Below are 25,103 nucleotides of genomic sequence, written 5' to 3'. Positions count from 1 at the left end.
ATATGATATTTCATAAATTTTGAACTAAATCATAATTAATCTAATTGTAAGTAAATAAAAAATTAACATAAATAATATTAACATTGTCATTTTAGTTTAAGTAATGAGCTAAAAAGTTCGAATAATGAAGAAATAAAGCAACATAAATAGTAATTATAAATAGAAAATTAGAAAACATCTACATTACTCAATAAAACGAAAGTTTTACGTAAGAAACATCATTATTTTATTTTAAATTCCTATTCCGTCTAACCTAATTACATAAACTTTTAAAATCCAATAGAAAGTAAAAAAGAATAATTTTAAGTAATCAAAAATTTCAAATATTCTCGTTTTATAAATGTCAACTAAAATTAAAATTACAAAACCTTATTTCTTATAAAATCTGTCAAATAAAATAGTTTAAGCTATTTATGAGTTATTTTTAATTATCCTATCAATAATTTTAAATAAACCTAATTTATTTAAAAAAGTTAAATATCCCGCTTAAAACACATGTTTTGATCGTTTATAGTATCCACCAATCACGTTTAAGAACAACATCGACAATTCAAACGTCATATCACTTACTGTCAGTGTCACGACAAACGTCTTAGAGTGAGTGTCGAACATATGTAAAGAGTCCAGACTGCGTAGTTACTTTTTAAGTTTTCTTTTTAATTTTTCAACAAACCAAATATCAATTTAAAAAGCGTGGTCCGTAATTGTTGTGATTATTTAAATGTTGCACGCGAGAATATCATGCAAGGGTAATGTTTATGAAATTTCTTTGGTTACTAATTCTTTCGAAATTTATTCGTTTTCGTTGTGAATTGTTCTTGATTTTTGGATACGGATTGAGTCAAGTGACCAAACAAAAACTTGTTTTCGTATTTTTATGGATCGTATATTTTTAGAGTTATTTCTGCACGTCACGGTTTCATTTTTTTTCCTGGGCCGAAAATCGATCAAAAGCAGATCGCAATATGTTTTGTACGCTGTAAAACTAACACTTTTTGACCTTTAAAAACTTGATTAAATAGTTGTTTTTTGAAATAGAGTTGTAATTTATTTTTTTTTTGTTTTTTCTTTATGTAGATATGGGAAATGATCCTGGGTGTTTATGGCCCAAACAACAAAAGAAAACTAAGATTATACAACCAGAATATTATACCGGAAAATGGGAACTTTTACCAAGCATTATTTTACACGATATCTATTCTTTATTATCAGAAAAAGATCGTATAAATGCTTCAAGTACTTGTCGAACTTGGAGACAAAATTTATATCATCCAAGGTAAAGTGTTAAGTTAATCAGTGTCACCAACTTGAATCTGAATTAAACAATTAATTTTTTTTTAAAGATTTTGGAAAGAAGTTACATTTAAAATCTACCCAGATAATTTAAATAGGGCAAGATTTTTTACAACTACTGTAGGTCGAATAGTAACCCATGCTGTAATAAAATTAAACTCGCTCTCAGTGAATTGTATGAATGAATTTATGTTGTTACTCCAGCAGTTGAAACGCAACGACAATTTGCTCTCCTTAATTTTAGAACCAGCATTTTCCCACATGGAACTGCCAACAAAATATGTGGACGCGTAAGTACTTATTTTTTATTAATTTACATAACACATTTTAATTCACTTATACCGGAAATTTCATATAACTTGCAATATATGAATGCAGTAACTATAGTTCTTCTTCTTATTAATTAAGTTTATTGCTATCAAATCAGCAATACATTCCACAAACAATTAAATTTTTAGCAATACTACAATTACATATATCACATTACAATACAATACATTTTATTTCCTATCCTACCCCTCCCCATCTCCTCCCCGCATCTCCCTACGCTGCCTTGTCGCCACCACCTCCCTCATCCATTCTCTTCCCTCTGCCCCCTCCCCCAGCACCTGCTTCCAGCCGATCACCTCCTCTCTTAGCTCTTCACACTTCCTCAGTAGGTGCTCCAATGAGTCCCACTCCCCCCCACATAGCCTACAACCCCTCTCCTCATCTCTCATCCAATACCTATTCGCTCTCTCCTCATTGCCGCATCTGAATCTTGCCACCATCCTCTTCCCCTCCTCATCCCCCTCCACCGACAAGTACTTCGGCAATCCCTCCGTTATTATTTCCTCGTACTTAGGGTTGTACCTGCTCTCCCTTATCTGCCCCCTTCTTTCTTGCCTCTGTACATCTCTATCCCTTCCCTCCTTCTATCATCTACCGCTTTCACTGAGTACCCTACCCTTCTGAAATATTCCTCCCTCCCTCGTTGCCCGTAACCCCCTTTCCCTGCCTTAATCTCTTTCCAGCACTCCCCCAAAATTTTACATTGAGACCTCCCTTCAACCCTCTCCTCAAAACGTACCGCCCTTTTACCCGCCTCCACTCTTAACTTATCAACCTTCACCTCATCTCTGACTATGTACTCCGGCGTCTCTTTTGCCAACCCCAAAACCCATCTCCAATACCTAGCCTGTACGCCTTCCAACAGCCCTTGCTCTTTCCACCCCCAAAGCTCCGCCCCGTACATCATAACACTTCTAATCAAGCACTCGAATATCATCTTCCTTTTTCCCATATCCCTTCCAAATAATCTCTCCCCCCACCCCCAGACCTGCCCCATCATCTTATTCGCCTTCTTTGCCATTGCCCTCACATGCGCGCCTTCCTTGTTGTCCTCTCTAAATCTGTACCCCAAATATGTGTACTCCCTCACCTCCTCTATCTCCTTCCCTTCCCACCTCCAGTCTTCGCTCTTCCTTCTACCCCCTTTACAGAACTTCATAACCTTTGTCTTTCCTACATTCACCTCCAGAGCCTTCCCCCTAAAATAAAGTATATAGTTCTTCTTCTTACTTCTTCTTAAAACCAGGGGTATCCACTTGGTGTCTGGGCTTATATAGCCCTTTTACCACCAGTCACATTTTTTTTTTTTTGTTGTATCAGTTTATCCTCACATTAGGTAGCCCTGTGGGGGGATAAAGTTCCAAAGATCAGAGACAACTTAAATAACCAGAACTACCGGAAGGGGGGAATGATCCTTCCTTACTACCTTAACCCATCAAGCCACTTTTACTTGCTTAAGCACCTATAACCCACTGTTATGCCTATAACCTACCGAACGGCGACAGATGTACATCCCCGGGTCAACCCCTCGAAAGGATGAACATCTACCGAACTGTGATCCATGCGTTATTGGTTGCCAAAAGCATACTAACATTATATGGAGGAAAAATGCCCTCCCTTCTCAGCTTAACAAACATTCTACTTCTGTCCAACTCATACGTTTCACATGCCAAAATAATGTGGTTAAGATCACAAAATTCTCCACAACTGCAGTTTGGAGAATCCGCCATGCCAATCCTGTACAGATGTGCAGGAAACATGCCATGTCCCACTCTCATGCGATTAATTGTAGATATCATGTGTTTAGATTCTGAACGTAATTGCTTATACCATGCCCCTTCTCTGACATCCCTCTTAATCAACCACAAGGCTCTGCCCTTGAATCTGCTACTATCATCCCAATTCCGCTGTCATGAATCCAATACATCCCTCTTTAGTTCGTAGACAATGTCAACAACGTCCTTGCGTATCTGATACAATGGACCAGTGTCACCCGCTGCCAGACCATCCGCCCTCTCATTGCCAACAATTCCCACATGGCCAGGAATCCAAGCCAACTCAATCTTCAGTTCTTCCACAGTACACTGCCAGCTAAGTTCTTTAACTTTGTTCACCAGATAATGTACCTTCGTCTTTCTTCCCATGGCCACCTCCAATGCACGGATCACACTCAAAGAATCCGTGAATATCACCACTGGTGACACCCTGTTTGTCTTTACATAGTCCATTGCCCACCATACAGCAAACAATTCTGCCACAAATATGTTAACATGATCCGACAGTTTTCCGACAGTTTTTATATCAGTAACTATAGTTAAGAAACTATTATGCACTTGCACTGTCCCACATAAAATACAACATAGCTTAATAGTACAGGGTGTCCAAATTTCGATGGGTTTGCAAAGTATCTCAGTTATTATGAAAGATAGAAAGTTGCGGCTTTCGCGAACCTGAGCTACTTTTTTGTGAAACTTACAATGGCACAAACCAAATTTTCATAGCCCTCTTCGTTTTTGATATACAGGGAGTGTTTGAAATTTACGATTTTCAGACACCTCCTGTATCTCGGCTATAGTAGACGCCACGAGAGCTGGCAGTAAATCATCGTTTTCCGCTCTTAGAAATGACATATGTAGTTCTCAAACCGCTAGAGAGTAATGTGTGTTAGAAAGAGATAGCATTAGTTTAATATGTCTGCTGTACAATTCAAATGGCCACGTCGAAAAAGTACGTCTGTTCTTCTAAGGGATGTAACTCTATAATTATAACCACAAATCGAAACGTCTTGTGAGCGTTATCATGAATCTGTCAGTGTTTTCACAAGCCGAAAATGTTTTCTTTGAAAGGAAAATCATTAAATAATATTTTTGACAATGTTTGACATATAACCTCCATTACTAACATAACCTACATTTAAATGTATGTGGTGAAATAATCTAAGTCGTACGTCCATATTTTGATTCATACCATTTCTAAGCGATCTCTCGTGGTTTCTACTATATCCGGAAACTTAGTAAAAAAGTAAAAACGGGTTCTAATAGATTTTTTCACGTGGAATCCAATGGTGCACGTAGAATTTTTCTAGTCATCACACAAATCAAATACTGAATACTCAACTTCTAAAATACTTCACTCTTTATAACCCAAAAACCGTGATGACTAGAAAAATTCTACGTGCATCATTGGATTCTACGTGAAAAAATCTATTAGAACCCGTTTTTACGTTTCCGGATAGCCGAGATACATGAGGTGTCTGAAAATCGTAAATTTTTAAACACTCCCTGTATATCAAAAACGAAGAGGTCTATGAAAATTTGGTTTGCGCCATTGTAAGTTTTAAAGCCGCAACTTTCTATCTTTCATAATAACTGAGATACCCTGCAAACCCATCGAAATTTGGACAGCCTGTACAGGCATTGGTGGTTTTACAAAGGAAAAGTTTTGCTTGGAAAAGATGACGACCTTATGATAACCCTGAGTTTTCGGTATTAGTTCTAGTGTTACACTAGCACTATCAGTAGACCTAGAACTAGAAACATTCAGGTTTAGCTGTCTTAACACTTTCGTGTCCGATCACGTTTTTTTACGTTTATATGACATTATTTGCGGCTCCTGGCTTAACAATATGTAGTGAAGATGCCGGCCATTGACGTTACCCTAATTTTATATTGAGCGGACACGAAAGTGTTAAGAGACACACAGCTAAACGGAATGTTTCTAGTTCTAGTTCTAGTGGTAGTGTTTATTTATTTATTTCATGTGGGTACAGAAACAGGTCGAACCCAATAATACTGTACCACAAACAACCAATTGTATACAAATAAAATAGAATTACAGTTCACAATAATAATACTGAATTAACATTAATGGTACAAAAGTGATTCAAAAGGAAAAAAAACTAAAACTAAGTTTAGGTGATATAAATATATCATATATCAAATGAACGCTCGAGGCAACACACCAACTGCAGCAAAGAGCAGTTTTTTAAATGCATAGAAAGAATGCTGAAACAGATCTATGTTAACACGATTTGCCGATCTTGCCATTTTCAATAAAGGAGAGTTTTGACAGGCATTGGTTCTAGGAGTAGGTGTCATAAATAGAAAATCAAAGCGAAGTAATCTCGGAGGAACGTGAACACATATAGAACCAACAAGCATTGGAGAATCACACTTGTTGTTCAAAAGTTTGTAAAAATATAATACATCCCCACAAAAGCGACGCTGGTTGAGGGTTAACATACGAAAAGAAGTGCAAGTTGATTCGTAATCAATGTATTGAATGAAAAATTTAAAACAAAGGTATTTGAGGAATTTAGATTGAATACGCTCAATTCTAGATTTATACGAGAGATACTGAGGATTCCAAACGATGCTGCAGAAGTTAAGTGTGCTGTAAACATAGGCAAAATAGAGATTTCTAATTGCAGCAATGTTTGAAAAAGCTACCGTTGATCTCATAATAAATCCTAACATACGCCAGGCTTTGGAGACAACAGTATCGATATGTTTATCAAATAATAATTTATAATCGAATGTAACACCCAAATCTCTAATAAATGAGCAACCTCTCACCAGCGACGCTATAATTGTAGTGGATTGTGTTCACCCTCCTAGAGAAGGAAATAACATTACACTTTGATAAGTTTAATGAAAGGCGATTATTTAAGCAAAAAGCATGTAGATTGTTTAAGTCAGATTGCAGCTTAGAACAATCAAGAGGTGAGGAGATACGGAGAAAGAGTTTTAAATCGTCAGCATACATTAAACATTGGGCATAATTAACGACGTCAAATATGTCGTTAACATAAATATTAAACAGTAAAGGGCCCAGATGGCTACCCTGTGGAACACCGGAAGGAACCGACACAGGATTAGAGAAAAAACCATTAACTGAAACAATCTGGCATCTCTCCTTCAGATAGGAAGCAAGCCATTGCAAAAGATTTCCCTGAACACCAAACTTCTTTAGTTTGAACAGAAGTAAGTTGTGATCCACCCGGTCGAAAGCTTTACTAAAATCCGTATAAACTGAATCAACCTGACAAGAATCATCCAGAGTAGATAAGATATACTGGGTATATTCAAGCAAGTTACTCTCCACCGAGCGACCAGCAAAAAAACCATGTTGTCTAGAATTGATTTTAGACTTAAGGGCAAAGAATAGACGTGCATGAACTACTTTCTCAAACACTTTCCCAAATGCTGACAAAATAGATATGGGGCGGTAATCGGATATAGCACCACGGTCCCCAGATTTAAAAATGGGAAGAACAAAAGCCCGCTTCTACAATAAAGGAAAGACACCCATTATCAATGAAGCATTAAATAAAATAGTTAAAGGAAGGGACAGAGAGTGTGAACATTCCTTGATTAAAATTGATGGAATACCATCAGTACCTATACTGTCTGTAACCCTGATGCCCATCAGGGCCTCCTCAACCTCAATTCTGTCAAACTGCATCTGACTCAAAGGAAGGGTATCCATTCTATACAATCTACATTCTGCTGGATTGGAGCAGGATCCACAAAAACCGAAGAAAAGAAATCAGCAAACAATGAGCATACTCCAACACCATCGCCGACAACAGTTCCATTCCATGATATCGTAGAAGGAATGACATCCGCACGCTTCTTAGACTTAGTAAAAGCCCAAAACACCTTTGGATCAGATTGCATATTACTTTCAGCTCTTCTAACATGCTCCATGTAATTGTGATGGATTAGATACTTTGCACGACTCCTTAGAATTGAAAAAGTGAGGTAGTCAAGTCGGTTTCTAAAACGCTTCCATCTACAGTGCGCCCTCCTTTTCTCTCGAATTACTTTAATGGTACTGTATGAAAACCAACTGGGAAAACCCTTGATAGCTTTGCGTTTTAAAGGGACAAATTCGCGAATAGCAGTATTAACGTAGTTATAAAAAAATTTGAACAGCGTCATTGATATCACGACCAGCGAGCTCTGATTCCCAGTCAATTCCATTAAAGTACTCATTCAATTCAGGAAACCGGGCTTTTCTAAAACAAAAAGCATCACCATGATGTATAGATAATGAACGAGTAAATGAAATTGAGCAGGAAAACTTTAGAGTGGAGTGCGCACTGTCCTCAGGAAGCAATGGATCACTACAAAGAGATAATTGATGTACATCGGCAGAATTCGTAATAATAAGATCAAGTGTGTTTACATAAGAATTTTTATGATAATTTCGTTGGTTAAGTCCGCAAAGGGAAAGAACATTCAGAAATTCACTGGAGCGGGCGCTGACGGATCCGGAAGCAGTGTTAGTCTAGTTTGATTTGTTATTCAGCGCTAGATTGTTGTATATTTTTATTGAGCTATAACGGATATTGCGTTCCCCGTATTGATCCGTTATATCGAGGTTTTACTGTAATGTCAAATTATATCGACATATTCTATGAAAATACATTTTTGTATATTGCATCTCAAGTGAAATTCACTGTATACACTGATAAAGATCGTTTTTTATGCTTAGTAGACCATATACAATGACCCCCTTTATAAAGTATAAAGTATTCAAGGCACATTGAAACTTAATACTCTGAAATGTAAATTATATTAAAACAGAAAGTGTTTTCCTACAATTTTTTTTATTAACTGTAATTTTTATTAATATTGTTAACCAGTTAGAAACATATTAGAAAAATCTATTAGCAATGACGACTGTAAATTTTATCTTGAGTGCATTGTTGTAAAAATTATTTAAGTTATTTTCATGTCGCATTTTTTTTTCACACAGAAAAGATAAGGAAATGCCAGTGGCACAACACATAATGAACATATGCGCCCGAAGACCATTACAACGACTCAGCTTGGGAATGAATGAAGATTTACTACAACATGTACCACAGTATTTACATATACTTGCTAAAACTCGCCCTGAAAAAGTTACCACGTTAGGGTTGGCTTCCGTTAAGGATGACCCGGCCAGCTATTATATTTTATCTTATGATGGAATACTTTTAATGCCATTTTCTAACCTACAAGTAAATATTAAAAATAAATTTTGAAATTAATTTCTGAATTAAATTGGTTTTATAGATTCTCAGTACGGATTATGATGCATTAAGCGATACATTTTTACATTCATTAAGGGCCGCGCAGAACCTTGAAAGACTAGTCATACACGTTCATGGTATTTGGGAGGAACATTGTGGCACAACCGAGGAGGCATGGAGAGATTTTACCGAGATTCATCCGAATTGTGGGGTTAGAGTTAGTTTGATACATGCATACGATGAAGTTATTGATCCAAATCCGCCGTTTTTAAAAAGGAATATGAGATTAACGCATTTTAGGGCATTGTTTTGTGAAAATGTAACATTTTTGATACTTTTAACATTTTCGATTTATATATTAATTTTTATATATTTTTAGATAAACATACGCCTTTTAGATCTGTTATCGAGGTATTATGAAAAAACTTTACGTAGTTTTATGTGGATAGATTCCTTGAATAACCAAAGAATAGCGTGGAATTTAAGTGCATCATTACGAAGGAATTTATATCCAGATGGTCCAGATCCCGATCCACTTATTATTCTTGCATGGTTATGTAGTGAATTAGAAGAAATAACGTTTATGGGTAATTTAAATATTTTTGACTACAACAGTCAAGAAATCAAAAGCAATATGGATAGTTTTATTTATATATTTTCAATTCAATTCCAAATTCAAATAATAAATTAAATTTTAAACGTGATTTTTAACGTTAAAGTTCTTGTTACGAGTATTTGTGTTATTCAATCTAGAATTATCTGTACACTTTAATATTTTTTTTTTTTGTTTAGGTTATAAATATGCGGAAGAAGATCTGGTTGCAATAGCGAGATTAAGGACTGATACACTCAAAAAATTAGAAATAGCGAACGTAGATATTTTATATTCAAGATCTAGAAGTGTTAACGCTAGAAAGGTAAGATTTCTATTACTTTATTTTATCATATTATCATGTAATTCACAAGCTAGTTTTGTAAAAAGTGAGATGAGTGTTGATAATATCCCTGTACAATGCATACACTGGGACGTTGAATAATTGTTTTACTGAAATCTTTTTGTGTTTTTTTTTGTGGTTGCTTATTCTTATTGATCCTTATCATTTATTTAGTGTTTAAAGTAGTAAATTATTTGTAGAGTAAGTTTTACCGGTTCAGTTCAAACTAATTTTTGATGTTACTCATGATCAAAAAGTAAAAAAAACCAAGGGAACCCAAAACATCAATGTTAGTGCTGCATAAGAACTTCAATGTATAAGTATTTCAGAGAGAGTGATGAAAACTACTAGAAGGATGGTATTGAAGAATCTATTACTACTGCAAATAACGTCAGTAATTCAATAGCAGAAAGTGATTCAAATGACGGTGAAGAAGCAATCCATCAAGCTATCTCCCAATAGCATCAATTTTGAACAAAAGCTATTTTCTTATCAATTCTCTTGAACGCTTTTCTGTAATTATTGTGTACTTATTCATACATTTTGCAATATGACAACAAACTTTATCCTAAATTCTGTTTCGTTATCTATAATATATGTCAAATTGTTGTCAAGTTGGCAATAGTTGGCAAGATTAGTAGGGAATTTCGAGTCAGATAACTTTTTTAACCTTCTTTATTCAAAAAAAAAATCAAAATAAGGTTTTTGGTTTTATATTTATTTATACATGAATAATTGGAATAAAATAAACATACATTTTCATAATAAAATAATATAAGTTTTATGAAGACACTTGATAAAATTTTACCTTGAAGTTTGTAAAAGATTTTTTGTAATTCGCGATGGTAATGAAAGCTATTACAGTACTCAAACGGGTGCTGTAATGAGACTCTTTACAGCATCCGATGTTGTAATGATATTTTAGTAACATTTTATGGAACTAGTTCAAGTTGGTGACATTGGGTCATTAATTTTTCTAGTTGTCAATGTGACAATTTTTGTCTATGGATGTTTAAACACGTTCTTAGCATCGAACACAAGGTCCACAATGATGAGGACATTGACTCTGAGCAATTTCTCTTATTTTGGGAAGGTGTACATCAAACATTTTTTTCAGGTGAATATATTTTGTGTTTTGACAGTTTCTAATTGTCAATTCAAAGTTTCTATTTTCAAGTGTTCCGATGTTACCAACTGCTACATACCTATTTCCCTACATTGTCAAAATTTACTTTATTTTTGTTAAAAAAAAGTATAAAAACGCGAATTACAAAAAATAGCATAAAAAACACGTTTCATAAGACTTAAAGCACTCATTCATTAAAAAACTCGTGGCTTCGCCACTCGTTTTTCAACTTGAATTCGTGCATTTCAAGCGTGTCTTACGAAACTTGTTTTTTAATATACTATTTTGTAATTCGCGACGGTAATGAAAGCTCTAACAGTACTCAAACGGGTGCTGTAATGAGACTCCTTACAGCATCCGATACTGTAATGAGATTTTAGTAACATTTTATGGAACCAGTTCAAGTTGGTGACATTGGGTCATTAATTTTTCTAGTTGTCAATGTGACAATTTTTGTCTATGGATGTTTAAACACGTTCTTAGCATCGAATACCAGGTCCACAATGATGAGGACATTGAACACTGAGCAATTTCTCTTATTTTGGGAGGTGTACATGACACATTTTTGTTAGGTGAATACATTTTGTGGTTTGACAGTTTCTAATTGTCAATTCAAATTTCTATATTCAAGTGTTACGGTGTTACCAACTGCTACATACCTATTTCCCTACATTGTCAAAATTTATTTTATTTTTGAGAAAAAAAGGATAAAAACGCGAATTACAAAAAATAGCATAAAAAACACGTTTCATAAGACTTAAAGCACTCATTCATTAAAAAACTCGTGGCTTCGCCACTCGTTTTTCAACTTGAATTCGTGCATTTCAAGCGTGTCTTACGAAACTTGTTTTTTAATATACTATTTTGTAATTCGCTACGGTAATGAAAGCTATAACAGTACTCAAACAGGTGCTGTAATGAGACTCCTTACAGCATCCGATACTGTAATGAGATTTTAGTAACATTTTATGGAACCACTTCAAGTTGATGACATTGGGTCATTAATTTTTATAGTTGTCAATGTGACAATTTTTGTCTATGGATGTTTAAACACGTTCTTAGCATCGAATACCAGGTCCACAATGATAAGGACATTGAACACTGAGCAATTTCTCTTAGTTTGAGAGGTGTACATGAAACATTTTTTTCAGGTGAATACATTTTGTGTTTTGACAGCTTCTAATTGTCAATTCAAATTTCTATAGTTCGTTTTTTTTCTATAATACTTGTCAATGTAAATTTTTTAGGGTTTCTGTTGGCATTATCTAGGACCCTTATAAAATTTATGTTGTTTTCCTGATTTTTTGCAACATTTTCAGTAACTAAATAATTGAGGTTAAAACACTAATAAATGTTTAGATAAATACGATTTTAATCAAGTACATATTTATTGTAAAAACGTGCTACATAGTAATTAAATAGAACAAAACACCTTTTGTAGGTAAATAAATGCCAAATACACACCCCACAACATTTTTTTATGCACGTTTTCTTTTTGAATAGCGAAAGCTTAAACGTCAGTGTGACATATTTATTTCAAAACATCATATAACAAAACTCCCTGTTAGTTTTGCCAACTTTACAACACTTTGACAGGTATTATAGAAGAAAAATAAACTATATATTCAAGTGTTACGGTGTTACCAACTGCTACATACCTATTTCCCTACATTGTCAAAATTTATTTTATTTTTGAGAAAAAAAAGGATAAAAACGCGAATTACAAAAAATAGCATAAAAAACACGTTTCATAAGACTTAAAGCACTCATTCATTCAACTTGAATTCGTGCATTTCAAACGTGTCTTACGAAACTTGTTTTTTAATATACTATTAATAAATTGTGTAACAAAAATTTTAATGATTTAATAATGTATTGTTGCTAATTTACTAATCCATTTTGTATTATTTTTATAGGAAATATCTAAAATATTGGGAAAACCATGGCAACCAGTACCAAATTCGCAGTTACACCCAGTGATTTTAGATCCAGTTGAAGGCGATTCAGATGAATTTATCTCACCGTATTTACTCTCCGATCTCCGTTAAGTCAGAACACGTCGTCCCAACAACTTAGTTAGTAAGCATTAAAAACTCCGATTTCTACCAAAAAGAAACGATTCGAAACTAAAACACGAAATACCGTAACCCCGCTCGATTTTTAATTTCCTTCGAGTATTAATTAAATAATCGTTTTATATTTTTAACCAACACAAAGCGTACGTAAAAATAATAAATAATAATAAGAAAAGGGAGAAAGACGCGAAGTATTAGAAAAAAGTGAGCTGAAATTAATTATTAATTAATTCGTTTTTTGTATAGAAGAAAAATAATAATTAAACAAATGAAACAACCAATATAAATAAGGTAACAAAGAAACAAGTAAGCAAAAACAAACAACAAACATTAAAAAATACCTCTAGTGATAAGCTGAAAAACATCTGTGATATCGATACTGAGAAAAACAACGATCGAGAGTTAAAAAAAAATAAGGAAAAAAAGAGGATTTTTTTTTCATTTATTTATTATAAAAAAATATTTTCTGTTCTTCGTTTAAAGAAAGAAAGGTTGTGTGTGATACGATGATGCCAAAAACGCAAAAGAAATAATATCATCTTCTTTGTGAATGTGGCAAAAATAAAATTTTAGAGAGAAAAAGTTGTTAAAACAAAATGATTAATTGAGATAAAAAATGCATTTTTTTAAATTTTAATTAATTTTTTTTGTCGTTTAATTAATGTTTGTGATACACTTTGTCCAACCGTTGTACATAAGAAAAAGTAATTAAAATAACTGAAACTTTACTTTTTTAGTTTCTAACAAGTTGAGAGGTTAATTTTTGTATTAAAAAGTGAAATAGCACGTAGAAATGCAATAGTGATAGTAATAATAACTGACCAAAAAGAACAAGTCAACCAAGGGCTCAGTTTTTTTATGTTAACTTAACTAAATAGCTATTTCTTAGTCATTCCGAAAGAAAAATAATTATTGTTTAAAGTTTTTTGTTCGTTTTAATTTAATGTTATATTACAAAATAAGTTCCAAAACGTGTTATTAAAAACTTAATAAACAATAAGATCCGTGGAGATTTAGACACTTTTAACAAAATAAATTTGTTAAAAAGATAATTAAGAAAAATCCAATGAAATATTAATAACAAAACGGGTTTTTTCACACAAAAAACACACATCCTGTAAATAAGTAAAAAATAAATAATAATAAATGAAATACATACAACAAAATAACTTCAACATCGAGTACCTGAGCTACAAAAGTGATCTAGACCATTTAAAAAAAAAATAAAAAACGTAAAAAGCGAGCGATATATGATCGATTTATAAAAAAATCGATCTAAATGCAAGAACTTAGCGATTTAAATAAAATAATAAAAAAAATAAGCAGCAAGATGAATAATAACACAAATCCTAGTCTATAAAATGACAAGAGGAGGAAAAAAATGTGATATCGTGCGAAAGAGAAATTTATTACATAAATAAAACAAAAAATGTTTTAAGATTGAATATATCTAGAGTGTGTGATATTATTCACGGCGTTTGTCAAATTTTTTCTTTTAAATCTAAAAATTTTATTGATAAAAAAGTACTTATTTTTATTATTTATTTAATTACTTCAAAAAAAAAAACGTTTTTAACTAAAAAGATTTATGTGCACTATGTCTTGGGCTTGAACTATTTTTTTTTGTTTTGAATATGACAGACGTTCGTTGAATAACTTTTTGTTTAAAATAAATATGTGGTGACCACCTATAATTAAAAAAAAATGATAATAATAACTAGGAAAAAAAATACTACACAAAACTTGTATCTGTGATGTCCCTTTAATTAAAACAAAAAAAATAATAATAAATAAAGGGAAAAAGTGTTAAAAACTCCGAAATACTGCGAAAATAAACGTCGTCGAAGCGAATGTCGAGATCAGATAATAAATAACTAACTAATAAATAAAGATGAAGCGAAATGAATATCGCTGAAAAAGAAAAAACGATTCAGTGGTTTTTAGTAGTATTGGTAACAGCGTACATATGTTAAACAACGCCAAAATGTTACAGAAAATATTATAATAATTGTCCGATAGAAATCATTAAATTATCATAATCGAGCTATAAACGATTTTATTATTGTAAAATATATCTATTTAATGAAAAATGAGGAAATATATAATAATGATAATATTATTAATTAAAAAAAGAGTGTAATAATAAAATTAATTTTATTTTTTAAATGAGGAAGAAATATCGAAAATTAGAGTGTTTAATAAAAAAGATTGTATCACTTTTAATAGTCACCATCAAATTTCACTTAACCCCAGCAATGATGGTTCTGTTCTAGACCTGTTAATAATCTCTTCTGATTAATATTAATATTTTTTGCTGTTTGTTCCGGTGTGATAAAGCATTCCTCTATGTCTCCTCTTTCGTTTTATTTGAAAGCTCTTGTTTGTACCCTACCGAGTTCTCTGGTATCCCAAATTCTATAGTAGCGTTAAGGAGGTCGGTTCTATTGATACTGTTGTATGCTGCTCTAAAGTCAACAAACAGACGGTGCGTGTTGATATTATGTGCAAAGGTCTTCTCTAAAATTTGCAGCAATAAGTGAATTTCGACCTTTCTTAAGTGAATCCCGAAAGGTCCCGCCAACGACTTCTTGAGCATAGGGCTAAAGTTTGCTGTTCAGTATATTGCTCAGTATTTTCTATGCTGTTGTCACGAGAGTTATCCCTCTGTAGTACGTTGAGGAGATAATGATTGTGAACATTGACATCTTTCCACATCTTAGGATCATTATAATTATACGATTTAATATGTAGCTTAGCAATGCTGGTACAATTATTAATCGTCGTCAGTATGAGAGTTTTATTTTAAGAATAACATTTCATCCATAAACAGTTTATGATATTTAGCCCTCTACAATTCTTACATTATTTCCCCTTTTTTGATGCTACTTGAATCAATCACCTCTCTTCATGTTATTTCCCCAGAATTAATCATTTTCATTTCCATGATCATCGATTTGCTCCCTCATTCTCAATAACCATCCTGACCACATTTAAATAGAAATGTGTTGTTTACTAAAAAAAAAACTCCTGATTGGAGAATTTAATGCAAATAGAACCTTGTGAAACTAAAGTAGCGATTTAATCAATCAAAGCGTTTTGATTAGATTCAGCATTATTTTATGGAACATACTAATTTTATTTTCTTATTAATCTTTTTATTATTACACTCTTTAATTTGGTATCACTATTGATTATTTATAAAAAGAAAGAGGTGCCATTTTTTCAATATTCTCAATTATTCTTTTTTTAATCTTATAATTTACATCTTAATGGTTGATGACAATAATGCAAAGAAAAATACGAAAGAATTTGTTGAAACATCTCAAAGAATGAAAAAAGATGGAGAGAAAACAAATTATTTAAAAAAATTTAATTATGTAATAAAATACTTATTATCTACTTAACGCTAAAAAAAAGCACACGATTTAAATTTAGATTAAAAAAAGTGTTATGTGTTCTAAAAATTTGCACTAAATATAATCTATTGTAATGTTTAATTATAATTATTTATTAATTTTTCCTATTTACGTTTATTTTATTTTGTTCTAATTGTTGTACTTTGTTTCTTATGTAGCTATGTGTTATTAATAATAATAATAATTACTCTATATAATAATAATCATAATATAAAATAATGTCAATAATTAAAAAGTAAAGATTTAAAAAGAAATGAATTAATTTTTAATTTATTGACATTATAAAAAAAATAAATAAATCAATGTAATGTTTATAATAAGACGAGAAAAAATCTATATTAAAGAAAGTTTATATAATCAATATTCCTGTATACTGATCTACTTTTTTATTAAATTAACTTGAATAACTTTTTAAAATCATTTAAATTAATTATTAAAAAATGTTTTTTTTTTAATTATTTCTTAAATAAATATCTATGCATCTTCAAATAATTAAACCACAACACTTTAAAATTAATTAAACTTTATTTTCTAATTCTTTTAATAATGTTGTAAGGATGCATGGAAACCAAAAAAATTTTTTTTGGGTGTTAAACTAAGTGCATATATTATATTGTATTAGCAAAGTTGTAGATGTTAAATTATTACCATTTATATAAAAAAGAATTACTTGTTACATAATGAATATTATATTTAAAAAAAGGATTTTTATGTTTCTAATGTTGGGTTTATGTAACATGAAAATTAATGTTACTAATTTAAAATCTCTAAATCTTATTACACGAACCCGATATCAAAATTTAAACAAAAAAATATTTCAAATGAACTTCGACAAAACGCAGCTATATAATATCAAAATTAGCCTTAAAAAATGCACTTGAGTTGATTTTCGTAAATAACTCGTATCAGATGGTTTTGTCGTTGATTTATTTATACTCTAATTATTTGTATTTTTTTATTGCAAAAATTAATTATCCTTAAAAATATAATAAAAAAAACATTGTATTTTTTAGATTAGTGTATTAAACGTTATTGTAATAATTATTATTAAACCCTAACCAGTTTCTTTTAGATAAAACTGAATGTCAAATTAGTTTTTTTTGCTATTAGTAAATTATAATCTTTATACAAAACGTAACGAAATAGTTCCTGATTTTTAATGCGTTTAAAACATGTAATCCTCTTAAAAATTATCTGCTGTAGCAAAAATATTGGGAAAATTAATGTTTCGATGTCAATTTGATGATAATTTCAATAAATTGTACGCATACACATTTCCTGTTTTTTATTTTTATAATGTATTTGCTTGTCAAGGATGTTCGGAATGCAAGTTATTTGTCAATGACATGTCTCAAAATTATTACAGAAGGCAAAAAGAGAAAAAGCTCAACGAAGTGGGTAATAGTACCAAAAACGACTACATATTTTAATTTTATTGTCGTTTCTTTGAAATGTAATACAGTAGTGTCCTCTATTGAGGAAAACCCGCTAAAACTTTTTCTGCTATTTCTATCTTTATCCTTTATATATCTTCTACCTGTGAGCATTGTTAGAAAAAGATATAAAAATTGATAAGTTGTATATCATCCCCATCCAATCCTTTATTGGCTTTTGCTTGACATTTCACCCCAACAACTTTAAAAACTTTATAAGCAAAATTACGGTTGGTATGATTGTCTAATTTTTGACAGTTCGAATGTTTTGATGTATCGTCATTGTGAGTTGATTTAGTTTACTCTATTGTAAATAAGTTTTGTGATCTTTATGGACGTTATGCAGTGTGAAATGATTAAGATGTTTTTTATATTTGCATACGATAGAAAAGTAACAAAATTGGAATCTCGTAATTTGGGGTTAAAAATCAAATAAATAAAAAGTAATGGGAACAACACTATAAGAATAAATTACAAATTGATATGATCGCTGACCAAATTAATAAACACACCATCCATTTTTGAAATATGGAGCAGTGCAAAATATTCCTCTGTAGGATTTGGCAGGACATTAGGTCTGACATGAATTCAGTTTAAAATATATGGTAGCTGGTGAAGAGAGAAGTGGCTAAAGAGGTGATCATAACAAAAATAAGACGCATAAAAAACCATTCATGTGTGGAATCATCATGCCACGAAGATAGTGTAATAAATATAAAAATATAAAATAAAATATAAAAATATTATAAATAAAGTTGTATCATCTTCTTAGTGATGTAGGATGGAAAAAAATGCATTTATATCCCAAACATAAATAGTATAAAATTGAAAATCTTTGATAATTTTAAATAAATCATATACATATATTTAAGTGTTATAATGATAATAAAAATTTATTAATTACACTTTCTTAGTGTTAACTGGGGTGGCAATTGTTCACTGATCTATTTAAATTTCATTGAAAAGGATGATAATAAGAAATATGTATAAAAAAGCGGTTAAAAAATTATCTAAAAACTGCAATGACATTGACAATTAAAACATGTCAAAAAAAGCCTAAAAATCTCATTTTGTTAATGTAATTTATATTCCAGTTTTTAATTATTTTTTCATTAATTTTTTTTCGTAAAATTTTTTTTTATTGCTCTGTAAAAAGAAAAAAAAAATCCTTATCAAAAATACAAAAACCCACTCATCATATCGATTAATCCCACCATTTAAACAAACAGCATGCGTGCTCCTTGTTCTGTTCTAAAATTAATTAGACGTCCGTCACGTGATTGTCAAACGTTCAACGGAGAAGCAACGATAACTTCCTGTCTTTACAATAATTATATAAAAAAATTATGTTTATACTCAACTTTATCCATCTTCAAAGTGTTTTTAAGTATAAAACCAAATGAGTATAAATAACATAAAAAAGTGCGATAACCGATTCGGATTTTGGAAACAAGTAAGGTTATGAAAGAAATAAAAATCAACCGATATCTTAATCACTTCAATTTAAAGTATATTTAAATCGATTAAATGAATTTAAAGATAAAATTATAACTTAAAAGTGCGGTTTTGATTTATAAACGAATAACGAGTGAAAAAAAGTTAGGTTATGAAAGAAAGAAGAACAACCGGCGGATTTCGGATGGTCTCTTTGGTGACACAGAAGAGGACGCTCATGTCGCGAGGTACGTTTTAACGAATTAAATACAAATTCTAATCTAAAACCTACGTCACCACGTTAAAATGAAACAAAACGTTCGGTTACGAGTGAGACAAAACGTTTACTGAGTGTTCGATTTTGAATGCGTGCGTCGTATGAATAAACTCGGTACGGTACAAGCATGGAAATACGTAACCAGAAGCGGGAGCAAGTTGGTAAAGGTAGGAAAAAGGTAAAAACATCTGTGTTTGCGGCGTGGCTCTATAGACACAACACACACAAGGCCACGCCATATTGAATCGGTACCCAGTCTTCGGTAATTTCGGCTTCGGTGTGGGGCCCTAAAATTACAGTTTTGTGATTTGTGTACACAATTTTTTTTTTAACCGCCCGGTGAAGGCGACAACAACGACGGTGTCTTTAGTGCTGGTGTTGTGATCAAATTTTTTCTTTATTTTTTTTTTAATCAAGAGCCCCGCGTCGTGCTGTTTTTTAAGTATATAATAATATATATATAACGCCTCCCCGAAATTTGTGTTGGTACCGTTTCTATTGGTGACGCGTACTTAAGCGCCCCTTTACGGTTTACGCGAGAGATAATCGATTTGTCAACGAGAGTTTTAAGAAAAAAAAATTTTTTTAATATATTCTAATTTAAATAATTAAAAAGATAACAAAACGAAAAACGAGATTTTATGTGTCGAGTTAATATGATTGGTGTCTTCGATGGACGACGAATATAGATTGATATTTGAAATTTTAAAGTGAGGTTAGGAGTTATTTAAATTAACGATAAAAACCGCCATTCCCTTAACATTTCCTCTCCTTCTCGCCAACTAAAATAAAAATTACTTCAATTTATTAGTTCGAGTAGAATCGTTGTTAACGTTACTTCTTGTTTCATTTTTTAACAAAAAAATGACCGAATGAGATCGTTAATTTTTTAATTAAAGCAAGTGAATTTCAATGAAATTTTCTTTATTAGGTGATTGAGCAATTTCGTTATTACCGATGGAAAAAATGGATGTGGATGAAGCTGTTGTGGATTTAAGCCTTAGGTAAGAAAAAAAATATTTTAATATATTTTAGGTTATATAAGAATCAAAACAAAAAAAAATTAAGTAGAAAGAGTGCGGTGTAAAATAAAAGAGAACGAAATTGGAAAAAAAGATTCGAATCTTGACAGTTACATAACCTCTATTATCTATCGTGAAAACGGAAATTGTTACTACAATTAGAGCACAACCGTCTATTTTTAACCCCCTTGTAAATATTTACAATAAACTCTCATCGGCTTGTATATTTGATAACGTCCCAACACCGTGAACAGTATTCAATAAAATCGATACGATTTTCATACTCGTGGAATATACATTTTAATTATTACGAATTATATTTCTATATACTTCATCTTTCTTTGATAACTATTAAAAAAGGTTTTTGTTTTAATTCTTGTATTTTTAAAAAAAGATTCCTGTATTTCCGACCGAGTTCGTTAGCGTCACCTCGGTATCAACAATTGACACTCTCCCCGCGATCCCCTTAAATGCGGTCACTGAAAGAGTTGATCTACCGGTTCAACTCGAATCATCTTTTTCTTCGTTTACACTATAAATTATATTCTTTTCTTGTTTCGTTTGGTTTAGTGTAATTCAAGTTTTTAATTTACAAAATTACTTAAATTTATTTATGACCTTGATTAACGATGAATGATTAAAAAAAAATTTATTTGCAAATGATTGCGCCGATCGTGGCATTTGTAATGCTTTGCAAAATAGGTTTAATTCTGTTTTGTTGGTTAACATTATAACTCACAATAATTATTATAAATTAATAATGAAAATTAAAAAAAAAACGGGCGATCTTGAACTTTAAACTTTTGTCCACGATTGCAATAATTTTGTAATTACTTAAATTTTAAATATTGAAACAAAAGTCATATCACTATAACAAAAACATGATTTTATATGGTGGGACTAATAATAATTTGAGGCAACTTCAAAGTAATAATTTTACTACTGGTAAAGATAGGAAATGAGAATATCAAATCTAAATGAGAATTATTCAATTATACTTTGTATGTACAACAAAAGGCGAACTGCTTAGGATGGTGGTTCCCAAACTTTTCCTATTCACCATCACTACTTTTCTTTCTTCTTCTTTCGGGGCCATATCAGGTCCCTTCAACGTTGATAATTATATCGGCGAGTTGTTCGCGGCTTTCGAATGTCTAATCTAAATAATATTCTAGTCTAATCACGAGTGTTTCTTAGCCATGATATTTGCTTCCTTCCAATTCGGCGGCAGCCCTCGAGTTTATCTTTTATGATAAGCTGGAGGATTTTGTATCTGCTTCCTCTAAGAATAATCTCTAGGTATGATATCTTTCTTATATTAATTAATACTTTTAAATAATTCACGGACGGGATTTGCTCTATTTAACACTGTTTCGTTAGTCTGCATGGCTATCCCAGGTCAGTGATACAGTGCCCACTGTATACCAGTAAAAATATATCAGATTCAAAAAAAAATGAAGAGGAAGATGATGAGGACGTTGAAGACGAGGAATTGTCAACAATCAAAGACGTATTATTATTATTAGACGAATCCGTCGTAATTTAGATTAGATCAAGTTATTATGATTATTGTCATCAAACACCCTCTGCGTCCAATGTTGGACATAGACCTCTCCCCTATTCTATTCCATTCGATTGTATTCTGTGCTGTCTGAATCCAATTGTTGGTCATTCTTTTGATCGCTCGCGGTCTCCACTCAAGCAACCTTTTTGTCCACTGCTCATTCTTCATTCGCGCGACTTGACCCGCCCAGTTCCACTTAAGCTTTGTCATAATGTTGACCACATCATTTACGCCACTTCTTCTTCATAGGTCTTCATTTCGTATGTAGTCCCTCAGAGTTAGACCCAGGATCAACCTCTCCATTTATCTTTGCGCTACCTTGGACCCTCCTGGCAGTGGCTACCGTTAATGTTAAAGTTTCGGAGCCTTATGTCATAACCGGAAACACGCATTGATTGAAAGCCTTTTCTCTTGAAGATGTCTCTAAGTTTCCTGTAGGCTGTCCATACGAGTGTGATCCTTCTGTTTAGTTCGCTTGTTTGATTATCTCTCGATAAACGAACCTCATAGCCAAGATATTCATATCTGTCAACCCTCTCAATCTCATTATTTGTTGATGTTAGAGTTGGAAACAAGATTTATCATAAATTTTGATTTCTCCTCATTGATATTTAACCCGACTCTTGTACACATCTCCTTAAGTCGTTCAAAATTAGTTTAATCTCTCCAAGGCTATTTGATATAAGAACTATATCGTCCCCGTAGCGCAAATTACTTAAACATTTGCAATCAATGTTTATGTCTTTTTGGGTACAATCCAGTTGTTTAAATGCACTCTGACGACTGTGATGAACAATTTGGGTTCAGCAGTGTCTCGCCTTGTTTTACTCACAACCAGTATTTTACTACTTTTACTCTCTTCAGTACTTTCATTGCAATTTTACCGTCATTGTAGTATTCTTGTAGATGTTATAAATAAGTTTGGTATATCGATAATCGACTCTGCATTCTTGAAGTGCTTGCCAAATTGCCATCAACTCAATTTAAATTAAATTTTATAAATACCTCTAAATACCCATCTTGGGTAAATACCCCCAGGTATATATCCAGGAAATTTACCCTTGAAAATAAATACCCGGGTATTTAACAACACTGTCCAAGGTATTCAGAGCATTCTTCTATGCAACCACTTCTTGAACGGCAGCTTTTAGAGTCCAGGTCTCAGCTCCATATAAGAACACAGACCACACATAATCTAATAAGGTCTAGTATTTCTTGCGTCATCCATTGTTGTTTTTTTTAATAATATCTTCACGGAACAATTTCCATGTTTCCTCGACACTTTTGGTTGCTCTCATTTCTTTCATGTAATTGTTTACATCGTTTTATGTCGGCGACTAAAGGATTGTGGTCAAAGCCAATATCTGTAACTCTGTTGCTGGAGTTCCTAAATCTTTTGATGATAAGATCTGATTTCACTATGTTCTACTGAACTAAAACTAGAAGTAACATTAGACCGAGAACTAGAAACATTCGGATTTAGTCGCACGTCTCTCAAAACGGCTAAAGTCGAATGTTTCTAGTTTTAGGTCTAGTGTTAGTTCGAGTTTTACACTAGGACTATCACCAGAGCTAATATTATCTAGTTTTGCACTAGAACTAACACAAGACCTAGAACTAAAATCATTCGGGTTTAGCCGTCTTAAGAGACGTGCGGCTAAACCCGAATGTTTCTAGGTCTAGTATTAGTTCTAGTTTTAATTGTTATTTAGCGTTAAATTGTGATATATTTTTATTGAACGAAAAGTAGAACTAACACGAGACCTAGAACCAGAAACATTCGGGTTTAACCGTGCGTCTCTTAAGACGGAAACTCAGGGTTATCATAAGGACGTCACATTTTCCAAGCAAAACTTTTCCTTTGCAAAACTACACAATGCCTGTATTATTAAGCTATATTGCATTTTATGTGGGACAGTGCAAGTGCATATTAGTTTCGTAACTGCATTCATATAATGCGAGTTATATGAAATTCCTGGTATATGATTCTAATACAGAATAATTGTACGTAAAAAAGAGATTTTAAACATCATAGTAATACAACACTATTTTTTCTCATTAATTATTGCTTGTTATAATTATAAGATTATGATGATGTAATAATGAATTGTTAATAATGCTTTATTTTCATAGAACGTAAATAGTTATTAATTCATTAAAGGTTAACGGAAAGAAAAAATTAAATACAAGAAAAATAGTCATAAAAACGATTCGAAGGGAAAAAAATGATTCTTTTAAATTTTTTTATGACTTATTGGATCTAATAAAAAAATAATTAAGTTAATAAGGAAGTACTACGACCCATTATAAAAGCGTCACACTCGCAATCAAAGTGATTTCGTCATACTACGCGATTGTTCCGTAAGCTGAACACGTATAAACGTGTAGTAATTTAAAACCGCAACATTTAAAACTATAATATATTTTTATTTCCAAGAAAAATGATTCAAATTGCATTTCTTTAAAATTTAATTTTATCTAATCTGAGAAGATAACCATTTATCGTAATTTTTTATTATTTGTTTTTTATCTTTTTTTAGCTTTAAATTCAAATAACGTTAATCTCTAATAGTACTTTTAATTTAAATTAAAACTTATACGTTATTAATTTTTCTGATATTCTTTTGAGACTGTATTTCCACTTTCGAAATTGAACAGATTGTGAATGATCGTGTAGGAAAGATAGAAATAGTAGTCGAAAGCCGCAAATTATTGTTAAATAGATGGTACCTTTAAACCATTTTCTTGATCGGTCAGCGTGGTGCAGTTGCACCGCTGCCACAAGCAACAATAAGCGGGTCTCAACATCAACAACCGGTCGTTATGTTTCACCATTTTAGAAAGGTAACTGCGCAAACTTTGGGTGAATTGTACTAAATTAATATGATTGGAAATATTTTTTGTTTTAAACTTAAACCAATAAGACATTTTAAAATTAATTAGACTTGGTTTTATAATTTTGAATTATGAAAGTTATAAATAAAGTGATTTAATTATTTATATTAAGATTTATGATTTATGTATTAGTTAAATATTATTTAATGAGCTTTTGTGGATATGTTGTGATATTACCAATAACAGAGAGAGCAACACGATGCAATTAACAGAACACTATTGAAAAATTCCTCTTTTACTATTGAAAAAGTGACACGATTGTCGTCCTTCAGTATTTGTACA

The 25,103-nt window shown here is 31.8% G+C and overlaps 2 protein-coding genes across 8 annotated transcripts in view; both read left to right on the top strand.

Moving 5' to 3' along the window:
- The first annotated feature begins 594 nt into the window (after nucleotides 1-594).
- LOC111416660 (F-box only protein 33) lies at nucleotides 595-12,841 on the top strand. Its single transcript, XM_071197216.1, has 8 exons — nucleotides 595-749; nucleotides 1,078-1,276; nucleotides 1,344-1,583; nucleotides 8,386-8,632; nucleotides 8,688-8,963; nucleotides 9,024-9,231; nucleotides 9,437-9,561; nucleotides 12,622-12,841. The coding sequence occupies exons 1-8, from the start codon at nucleotides 722-724 to the stop codon at nucleotides 12,751-12,753; spliced, it is 1,455 nt and encodes a 484-aa protein (XP_071053317.1). The 5' UTR covers nucleotides 595-721; the 3' UTR covers nucleotides 12,754-12,841.
- A 6,379-nt stretch (nucleotides 12,842-19,220) lies between these two features.
- Nucleotides 19,221-25,103, top strand: part of LOC111416647 (transcriptional repressor p66-beta simjang) — a 31,519-nt gene continuing 25,636 nt past the window's right edge. For 2 of the 7 annotated variants that reach the window (XM_023048726.2, XM_023048725.2), the window contains exons 1-2: nucleotides 19,532-20,055; nucleotides 20,272-20,344. In XM_023048726.2, coding sequence (XP_022904494.1) covers nucleotides 20,298-20,344 — 47 coding nt within the window. In that variant the 5' untranslated portion in view covers nucleotides 19,532-20,055; nucleotides 20,272-20,297. The other 5 variants (XM_023048722.2, XM_023048724.2, XM_023048723.2 and 2 more) reach the window with 5 other exon arrangements.

The sequence above is a fragment of the Onthophagus taurus genome, chromosome 7 (assembly GCF_036711975.1).
Source record: "Onthophagus taurus isolate NC chromosome 7, IU_Otau_3.0, whole genome shotgun sequence".
Lineage (NCBI taxonomy): Eukaryota > Metazoa > Arthropoda > Insecta > Coleoptera > Scarabaeidae > Onthophagus > Onthophagus taurus.
Note: the sequence above shows the minus strand (reverse complement) of the source record. Positions and strands in the feature narration are given on the sequence as shown.

What these genes read in the sequence shown, in the direction of transcription:
- LOC111416660 (XM_071197216.1), top strand. Translation starts at nt 722, where the DNA reads ATGTTGCACGCGAGAATATCATGCAAGG. An exon ending in GGGCATTGTTTTGTGAAAAT is followed by an intron (nt 8,964 to 9,023) that starts GTAACATTTTTG and finishes ATATATTTTTAG; the next exon opens with ATAAACATACGCCTTTTAGA. An exon ending in AGAAGAAATAACGTTTATGG is followed by an intron (nt 9,232 to 9,436) that starts GTAATTTAAATA and finishes TTTTTTGTTTAG; the next exon opens with GTTATAAATATGCGGAAGAA.